General features: G+C 38.3%; 1 protein-coding gene across 1 annotated transcript; it reads left to right on the top strand.

The window, feature by feature from the left end:
* The first annotated feature begins 449 nt into the window (after positions 1–449).
* On the top strand, positions 450–3,766 carry LOC130722088 (uncharacterized). Its single transcript, XM_057572711.1, has 3 exons — positions 450–2,927; positions 3,026–3,141; positions 3,280–3,766. The coding sequence occupies exon 1, from the start codon at positions 510–512 to the stop codon at positions 1,767–1,769; it is 1,260 nt and encodes a 419-aa protein (XP_057428694.1). The 5' UTR covers positions 450–509; the 3' UTR covers positions 1,770–2,927; positions 3,026–3,141; positions 3,280–3,766.
* The last annotated feature ends 7,007 nt before the right edge of the window (positions 3,767–10,773 follow it).

The following is a 10,773-nucleotide window of genomic DNA, read 5'->3' as shown; positions in this document are numbered from 1 at the left end:
AACCTAACTCATATCATCATATTAAAAGTTCCACTAAATTTATTTTCTTATTATTGTAAGTAATTTTACTTTTAATAGAAAACATTATTAAAAATTAAAAATTACATATTCATAATATTTAATTAATATATGTAACTTATGTGCTCCCGTACCAGGTACAGGTATTTATACTAGTATAAGATAAAAGAATGTCTAAATGCTTATTAAAAAACAGAATATCTAAATTGTTGTAGAAGTAAACTAGATATTGTCTAGAAATAAAAAAAAACCTAATAAATATATATGTTATCTCGAGCTAAATTTTCAAATCCAAAAAAAAGATAACAATTAAAAAAAGAAAAGAAGATAAGATAAGAGAATATCTAAATGCTTATAAAAAAAAAAAAAAGAGAGAGTAGATATTGTCTAGAAATAAAAAATAACCTAATAAATATATGTTCTGTGGAGCTGAATCCTCAAATCTTGATTCAGCAAATTTTCACAACAAAAAAAAAAATCTTGATTCAGCTATGGCACTCCTCCTCTTTCGGCTGAGAAGAAGCCCTTTTCTGCTTCGCCGCTTCTGTTCGACCTTCAACTTCAACTCCAACTCCAGCAGCGTCGTCGATGGCGGCCCCAATTCCAACTGTACCCTTCCCCGACGAGTAGGTATAATGAAACCCTCATCGGAAAAGTGGAAGCAGTTATCTGTGAGTTTATTGAGTTTCAGGGATAGATGCGCTATTGATGCTCGACTCTTATCGGAGAAGATCAATTCCAGACAAGCTTTTATAAATGAGACAATCAAGAATCTCGAGAATCTCTCCAACCCCAACTTGCCTCCGGAAATCATCTCTTGGAACTTAAACAGGTTGGATAGGTTGGTAAAGTTGAAGGATATACTGGTGATGGAAGATGAGATGTCAGCGGAGTTGGCCAATTCCAGACTAACTCGTCTCCAAGAGGTAATCATGTCCTGTTCCGATGATGATGAGGAGGAGCGGCTGCAAAACAAGTCTATTGAATTGTATAAGCATGAGCGGTGGAGTAAATATATCGAACTCAAGAGGTTGAGGAGGATGGAGTTAAGCTACAACTCCAACCCCACCTTGCTGTGTCAGACGTTGAAAGTCTTGTGTCTCAAGCTCAACACCTTCAATAGGGTCATGAGGTTGAAGGAGATGGTGACCAACAACCACTCTGGACTTACTTCCTTCCTTGTTCATGTCATCTTCAACACCTTCTCCCAAGAGACCTCCCAGCCCCCTCCCCTTGACGAGGGCTGGCGCAACACATGGAATGAATTACATGACAAGTGGAATGAATTATATCAGACACTCATCAGGTTGAGTTCGACGGAGGAGATGGAGATTCAGGTGCCCACCTCCATCTTGTGTCAGAGGCTGAACCACTTAAATAGGTTGATGAGGTTGAAGGACATGCTGGTGAAGGAAGATGAATTGTCAGCAGTGTTGACCAACTCCAGACTAACTTCTCTCCAAGAAATCATCAACAACTTCTCCCAGGTTGATGATGAGGGGCCCCTAAACAAGTGGAATGAATTAAATCAGAGACTCGCTTGGTTGCACTCTATGGAGGCCCAAGATTCTCATTTGCTAGCCATGAGGTCCAACAGTGAGCTAGCTTCCTTGGAGGGTTATAGAATGAGGAAACAGCCGCGGCCCCCGTCCCAGAATTTCGGAATTGTGGGCAACTGCTGGATCAAGCCACCATTGCAGTTGATGCAAACTGCATGTGCTCCTCTCCCAGAGCATCACAAACCTCTCTGAGTTTTGCTGCCTGCGGATTCCCTAATATTTTTATAAGTTGAACTACCCAAATCTGAGTAGAATTTCATTCTTTATCATCTTATGAATAGGGGCAAGTTTAGTTTAATGCTTTGATGTTTATTGCCTTTTGTGCCCTCCCTGAATGTTGAGTGGCTGCATCTTGTTTTCTCTCTATCTATTTATTTTGACTACTATTTTGCCTATCATTTTCCTTCTGTCTATGTGTGCCCTTTCTTTCTTCTCATTTCGTCTTCATATGATAATTATGCACTTGTACAATAGAAGATAAATAGGACCACTTAATCAACTAGTTGAATGAAATTGCATTGTCCTTGCACAAGTCATCAGCATTCCAAGAGCACACTACCGTACCTTCTATAGTTGTAGTTCATATCTTAAACCATGCATTTTCACAATCATTTTCCTTACTGGTTGGTGTGCTAGAAATTCTAAATTGATTCCACATGTTTAAGATTTACACAGACTTGGTACTTTGTTTAGATGATGAACATATTATTTAGATGACTTATTCACTGGCCCGGACCGGACACCAACTATCTTTCAGTATTAATCACCTCCTCCTAAAAGACATGTTTAGCAAAACTCTCGAGAAGACATTCAAAATGAGATAGTGATCTTGCTGAGTCTTCATTTTTATAGGAAACATTTCTTTACCGTTTGTATGACATGTGATGTGATTAATATTTTGTGGATTGATTGTGTTTCATGATCCCTGAAATTAAACATGTAGTTTTCATATGTGTCAATCGAAGTTATTGTTTACTTCAAGTATTCTGGATGATTATTAGTTAAGGTCCCTTCCATAAGAGTAATTGCTGAAATCTAGGCTTTCATGGTAGTACAAGAAATCTTGGCCTATTAATCTCAATGTTTTTCAAACTTTGTCAAGTATAGTTGAGCTCCGCCGCCTCCAGAGGCAATTCCCGGCGAAGTTTCTGGCAAACCTCCGTGAAAACCTAGATGCTTGACCACAAGTGGGGAATGGAGAAAGGTCTCGGCTTATGCCCTGGTGCTAGTCGTGCTGATCCAGATTCTGGTGATGCCCTCTCTTCCCGTCTCATCTCATGCAATCCACATCAACCCAATTTTCCAGATCCAGATAAAGTCGTGTGGGAATGGGTTCTAGGTGCTCCTAAGGTTGGTTTTTCTTTGTTATTTGCAAGGTGTTGACTGGTTTTAATTTGTGCTACCTCTTCATATTTATTTACCTTTTGTTGCATATGCATCTACTTCAGGGAACATGGGTTTGTTTCAATGGGAGTGTGTTCTGATGGATCTTATGGTATCCAACATGGTCTCATTTACTATTTTCCAGTTACATGTGAGAAAGGCGTATGGAATATTGTACCAGGTACATTTTTTACTTTGTATTATGTAGCTAAGATTTGAATTTCTCTCTAGATTTTTAGCAAGTGCCAAATGATTTCTAAAGTTTAATATCAATTGATCGAATTGATGTAAAAACACTTTCATCTCAATTCTTGTGCAGGGGCCTCCAATGATGGATGATTCCAAGGAAGAGGAACCGAGGAGTGAAAAGGAAAGTGAAGTAATAGCTGAAACAAATGAGAAGTTATCATTAATATTGGATTTGGGGGAAGGTGGTGGTGGTGAGTTTGGTTGATGGTGGATATGATGGTAGTTTGGCTGAAAGGGATAGGTCTATGTTCTTGTTTGCTGGGTTGTTCTTGGTTGGCTGAGTTTCCATATAAAGATGATGAAGATTCTTAATTGAGTTTTTTAATTTTTTTAAAAAACCATGAATTGTTCTTGGTTGTTTACTTTGTATGATGAAGATTCTTACTCATAAACAAGTTTTTTGCTTTATTTTGTGACCCATGTATATGTAATCTTTGTATTGATGACATTAGGCACAGTGATTTTTAACCCGATCAAATTTCAAATATCTAATGAAGATGATGTATGAAGATGAAGGTACATACGTGTTGTGCACTTCATCTATGGTTCCTCTTGCATTTTTCCTCTATAAAAAGGCTTCATCTCCATTTTTTTCTTGCTCATCGGCCCCTTTGCCCCGCCCTCCCTCACTGCCGGAGACATCCGTGGCACCATAGTCCCTTTTGTTGGATATTAGAGTAAAAATTGTTGTGCCGTGGCAAGCCACTGTCACTGTCCTGAAGCAAAATTTCGGCGGATTTCGGTGCAAATCTCAATTGCCGGTTTTGCTCCCAAGGTTAAAACAACTGCGATCTGACTCGTGCATTCGAGATAAAAACGCGATGGAGCCTTCATAAAATATTACCCAAAAAATTAAGAAATAGAATCAAGAAGAGCAATCCAAGAAATGAGAAAACACCTTTTTTCTTTCACGTTTCTTCACCCATCTCCAGGTTCCCATCATAAGCAAAACAAAGGAGGATATATAATCAAAAGCATTAACTCTCATAGTTAATACTCATAATACTAATTAAAGGCCATTAATACCATTGATTCCTTTTGCTGTTACATATTCACACGTTGACTTGGTGCTATATCATCAATTTAGGAAGATTGATAGTGAAAATCCATGTAAGTAAATGAGCAAAAATCAAAGTTTAATAAATTTGATTTTCATTATTTCACACATTTCCCCGATGTAAACCCCACCGACGCCGAAGACAACCAGAAGACTACCCCACAGCGGTGGTCTAGGTCCCGCAGATCGGAGGAACTTACCACTCCCCTGGCCCCGCGGACGACATAGATTATGGCAACTTTTTGTGTTTTATGGCATTTTTTTCCAATTACGGAACTACCCCTGGATTTCGAAAGGGATTTTAAAATCATTAAATAAAGATTATGGCAACTTTTCAATTTGCATTCACGAAAACAGTATGCGTGATTGAGGTCTATGTTTTGCAAGCCTCCAATCACAACCTACAAAATAAGTCTCATGCATTCATGAAAGCGATGAAAGAAGCATAAATAATAAGACTGTGTATGTAAGGGCAATTTAATGTGTACTGATGCAGTTAAACGTTATGCTTAGCTGCAAATTGTAAAGCTGGCGGATTTTTCTAGATATTTTCTCATGTTTTTCAAGATTGATAATTGATAACATGTTTTTCTAATATCATCTGATGGAGCTGATGTTTGAGAAATTGATACGAAATAGCTGAATTATCATTTGGTGAATTGGGAGTTATATTTGTTCAAATGTATCTTTTTTGTAGAACTATACATTGATTTTTTGCCAATGCCTCCCTCTACCTCTTTTCATTGAACTTCCTAAGGTACATGTTAGAGGCATATATTGCAGTTGAACTTATTTAGTATTACCTGTTTGTTGTTGGAGCTGAGTATGTTTGTCTCAAAATTTTGAATTACCTAAGTGGCTATTTCAGGTTGTTCTCCTCAAACCAGCAGAAGGTAAAGTAGCTTCTAGAGATTTGGCTTACAAACATTATAGTTAAGATTTTGCTTTCCTTTTGATCATAATTAGTTGGTTTCTTGAGCCCTTAAAATATTTTACAACTAGTAAGTATCTCGTGCAATGCACAGGTAATAAATATATCAAAAAATATAATAAAATATTTTAATAAGTATTAGTATTTTTTGTTTATAAAATTATAATTCTATAATAAAATGATAAACTATGTTTTGAATATACATAATTAATATTAATTTTATATTATAATAATAATATTCATATAAAAGAAAAAGTATAAAATATTTAATTATTTTAATATGAAAGAGATTTGTTAGTGTGATATGTGGCGACCCGACTTACCCCTTTCCCGTACACAGAGACATTTGATAAATAAGACATTTTCTTAATTACAAATTTGCATAACTAAAAGATTTTCATCAAACACTTTAACATTAAACAAGATAATTATACATATGCATCATTAAGTTATTTCACATTACACATAAAGGTAGAACCCTAGCAAAACAACACCTGTAAGGGAAGGGAGTGAACCGAACCTCACATGCCAGTTACGACGAGCTGATAAAAGGTTCATGACCCTTAACTATCTTACAAACTACTAACAGTCAGCTCTCCATCTAAACGCCATATATCTACATCAACAAAAATTGGCTGCTTCTGCTAGTAGCCCCTCAGCTCGACGCTTCGTACCCGCTTCTCAGCGTTCCTTCGCTATCCTCTCATAATCCACTACTAATGAGCAGAGAGAAATAAGAAACAACAAACAACAGAGGGTGAGAAGTTTTCAACACAATCAAGAAGAGAATAGCATGATATAAATGAGTTTCTCACAGAATCAACAACAACAAGTATATTATGCAACATGTTTTCCTAGATTCAACATTGACTCCTCTACATGTTATGTATTTTGGGCCCATGCGGGTCATTCGACTTTTCCATCGCGAGCCTAGTCACTCCGCAGGCCCCCTGATGATCATCATGTCGGTCAAGAAGTGGCGTAGTTGTTGTCGTGCACCGTTCCCGACGGCTTTCTGAGTTGGCGGGAAAAGTCGTATGACCCGCATGGGCCCACATGCATATCATGTAGAAGAGTCGATATGGAATTTAGGGAAACATGTTGCATTGCATATTCCTTGGTGTTGATTGTGTGTGAAGCTCATTTATATCATGTTATTCTCCAGCATGATTGTGTTGAATAGCTTCTCACCCCTCTCTTGTTTGTTGTCTCTTTAACCCCTTCGCTCATTAGTGGTTGACTACGAGAAGGCGGAGAAGGAGCGCTGAGAAGCGTTGGGCAATGCGATGTTCGAGCGGAGAAACTACTGACAGAAGCAGCCATTTTGTGGATGCAGACGGATGTCGCTTAGTTAGAAAGTTGACTGTTAGTAGGTTGCGATGTTCGAACGATCACGATATTTTTTAAATATTACTAAACTATTAATTAGAATATTAGCCACTAGTTCATTTGAAGATCATCAACTTCAATCGCATTTTTCTCCCTCGTCTGAGCTCTGTTTGACAAACCACGACCAGCGTCGTACTCCTGGGAGATAAGATAACTATAATCCACCGCCATTTCACCTCCGGCGAAGGCCGCCGCCGCGAGCACCGCCGCAGGATAGTCTTTTCCGGCGAGCTCATATTCAAATTTTCCAGAACTTCAATTCTAAGGTTTATGGGCTCCCCGATACTGTTCTTATACTTATTTAGATGACTTTCAACATGAAAAACATTGTTTTAAGGCCTTGAAGCATGAATTTCGAAGTAGAGAAGTGTACCGCACAAAATTTGGCTAAGAGCAGGCCGACTTTGATGAGAAGGCAGGCCGATCTACAATTACTCAAGGTCGGTCGATCTACAATCCAGCCCTGGAAACGCACTTCTTCAATGATGTCCATCTGGTTAGCAGAAAAGTTATTGAAATCCACTCGCAACTCTCTAAGAACTAGAAGATCACAAGCAGGGATACTGCAATGGATGGAAGAAGGCCTCTTGAGAATGTGTTCTGGATTTAGCACAAAATCAATAGCCTCCTTTGCTTGAGGAGAGGCTGCAGAGATGAGAGCCTGAGAGGCGGAGTCAACTTGAGATCCCTCTTGTTGAGCCATGTAGGCGTTGAAGAATTTTACAAGTTCTTCTTGATTAGTATTCATTTAGTGAAGGATGAAGGAAGAGGATGATGAATAGGAGTTTTGGTTGCAGAGAATAAGTGAGAGAGAGTTTGGAGAGAGAAAGACAAAAACTCTTGAGATTTTGAATTTTGAAATGTGTGGTAGTGGGAGAGAACGTGAGGATTGATAAGGTGTAAAAATAACTTTTGAAGTTACCAAAAAAAATTAATGACCGTTCAATTAATAGTGAATAATTATGGGTAATTAATTTTTGGAGCAATTCCAAGAATTGTAATGATTAACATCAAATCACACGTGGGTGATGGCTGCTCAAGTTACCTTGGGAAGGTAACTTGTCACTTTAATGTCAGTTAGTGGGATTTTCATCAGTCAACTTCTGATGAGAAACCTTTCACATGACCAAGTCATCTTCTGATGAAGACAACTTCTGATCAAAGTTATTTCTGATCAACAGTTACTGATCAAAATAATTTCTGATCAGTCATACGAATGGCGCCACAATCATATATTGAAGAGCTCATACAAATAGCATCTGAAGCCTTTTAAAGTGCGTTTCCAACGCATTTTTTAAAGTGCGAGCGAAAATTTTAAAAAGGGTACTTTTGATTTTTTTTTTTAATTTTGGTGTGGTGTCCGAAGAAATGAGGGTGGTGTCTTTAACAATTCCCTCACTTTAATTACTAGGGATACCACACTAAAAATAATAAAATATTAAAATGTCCTAACTTAATATTTACTTTCTTATATTACCCCTATTACACCACACTTCCATTTCAAATAAGGCTTAATTGCACTTTTGGTCCCTCACCTTTCGCACTTGTGCGAGAATGGTCCTTAAAGTAAGAAAATTACAAAAATCATCCCTGACGTTTACACATGTTTGCACTTTTGGTTTTCCATCCAATTTTGTTAATAAATTAACGGAATATTCCATAAAATTAATTTAAAAAATTAATTATAATTATAATTAAGAGGAACCCAGAAAAATTCATATCTTCATCCCATTCACCAGATCTTCTTCTCTCAATCTCATTCACCACACCACCCCAACCCTAGCTGCCACCACCCCCAACCCTAGCCGCCATCACCACCAACCTCACCCTAGCCTCCACCACCACCAACATGAACTAAACCCTAATCTCTCTCTCAAAACAGTAGCTTCAAACATATCATTTTGCTATGCTAAAGAGGAAACAGAGACCTCAACATGATGTGGTAGTCATCAAATGCTTGTGGGAGCAACTCGTCCATGATCAAGGATTGGCAGAACGCATCAACGGCCTGAAGCTCGTTGACGTCTCTGACATCTTTGATGGAAACAGAGCTGACGCGGCCGAATCGATTGAGGGGGCCAGACATTGTTGCGAAGGAGTTCAATTGGGATCCGTCAGAGTCAGAAACTCTATGAATTGAAGCGATGGATTCAATTGGGGTTGAAAGTCAGAAACCCTAAGAATTGCAGCGATGGATTCTAGTGGGGTTGCAGCGATGGATCAATTGAAGAGGATGTGTTTGAGCCTGAAGGGAGTGAGGCAGGTTGATAAAGGGTGGAGCTTTTCCCAGTGAGAGTGAATCAGGTGGAGCTGTTGCATTTCCAGTGTTGTGTTGCTCTAGAGGAAAGGAAGAAGATGAAGGAGAAGAGCTGTTTTTAGGGATGACGTTCAAGCAAATAAAGTTGGATCCTGAGCTGGTGAAACAAGCCAAAGCAATGGTAAAGAGGGAATATCATAAAGATTTTGTAGTGGATGAGGATGGCAAGTGGGTTTTGCAGGGATGGAAAGGGCGTATTCTGAATGCTTTTTCTGCTTGGGTTCCTGCTTAAGCAATATCCAAAATGTGTTTAGTATAACTTGTAGTCTTGTAATGTAGTAGTAGGTGTGTTGAAAAAAATGCAATAAACTTCTCCTTTTCTATTTTTCTTTCTTCATTGGAGTTTATATTTCAATTTTCAGGTATTGATGTTCACTTCACTTCCTAGCTGGCATAGCATGAGAAAACCCATTTTTTTAAGCACAAGTTTACTAATGACTATCAAAAATAACAAAAGTACAATAAGAAAATGAACACCAGTATGGAAACCAGAATTAGGAAACAACTGGGTTACATGATTACATCAAGGGAAAAAAAAGCAGCAATATCTGGCTAAAACTAATAGACAGTACTCTCTTGAAAGTAACAGATTGTATAAGCATACCCTCATTGATGTGCCATGCTTTGTTGTGTCTTCTGTGAGAGAAACAAGTCAGCACTTACTGTCTAATTCTCACTTCTGCACTGTAAATTGTATTACCTCTGATGACAACTGATGTGAGTTGGATTTTTGGTGTTTTTGTTTTCATGAAGTGGAAGAAGATGGTTGATTGGGTGATGGTGCCTTTTTCATTTTTTCTGTTTTTTTTCTTCTGGGAATTTTGTTTGAAGATGGTGAAGAATGGATGAAGATGGTTGAAGATGATGAATAATTGATTAAAGTTCTGGTTTTTATTTTTAATTTTTTTTTTAAAATCTGAAAAATGTTAAAATTTGGATGGAAGTGGATGGAAAACCTGAAATGCAAACGTCTGTATAGGTGAGGGACAAAAAAAGTAATTTTCTTACTTTAAGGACCATTCTCTCACAAGTGTGAAAGGTGAGGGTCCAAAAGTGCAATTAAGCCTTCAAATAAATTAACTTTCCTCTCCCACCACACATTCACCTTCTTCCCCCACTACTTCCATCTTCTCCTTCAACTGCTACTCATTGCATTGTGCATGCAACTAATGCTCTATTCTTCTTCTTCTTCCTATCCATGCTCCCTTCATCGTCGCTGCTGCTGCTTGTGGTTCTAGTTCTGCCGCGAACATCAATTGTTCCAACGCCGGACATGAACTGATAAGATGAAACTGTCGTATAATTTCCATCAGGGGTCGCTTTCCATTGAATTCTGTCAGGACCAGCATTCTCGGATGGCACCTTAACATGCAAAATAGCATTGCTAATATCTGGGCGGCAGCGAGGTATAAAGAACATCAAGATTCCAGCTTCTGTTGACACATATGTTAGCCACCCTTAATTGAATATCTGAAATGTGATCAAAAGGAACTTTATGACATAGCTTCCCTGTACCCCAACCAGTTTTGATACCAAATGGAGGAGTCTCCTATGCCGAGATGAGGACCAAATCCTTGAGCCAATTGATCCTTCACTTTCATTATCCCACGCCATATATATATGAATCACCTTTGTTAAAGGTACCTTCGAGGACAGTGTCTCCGAACAAGTATTTATGTGAGATAACTTGCATCAGAATTTTTGATCCCCACGAAGGAGATCTTCTACCATTTTCCAAGCAAAAGCCACATTATTCTTGTGAGTAATTCTAATGCCAAGACCCCCATCCTCTTTAGGACAAGCAATTTCATTCCAAGGACTAAATTCCAACTTCGAGTACTATTGTCCTTAGCCCAAATGCACCGCCTAA

Source organism: Lotus japonicus, chromosome 6 (assembly GCF_012489685.1).
Source record: "Lotus japonicus ecotype B-129 chromosome 6, LjGifu_v1.2".
In the NCBI taxonomy this organism is placed as follows: Eukaryota; Viridiplantae; Streptophyta; class Magnoliopsida; order Fabales; family Fabaceae; genus Lotus; species Lotus japonicus.
Note: the sequence above shows the minus strand (reverse complement) of the source record. Positions and strands in the feature narration are given on the sequence as shown.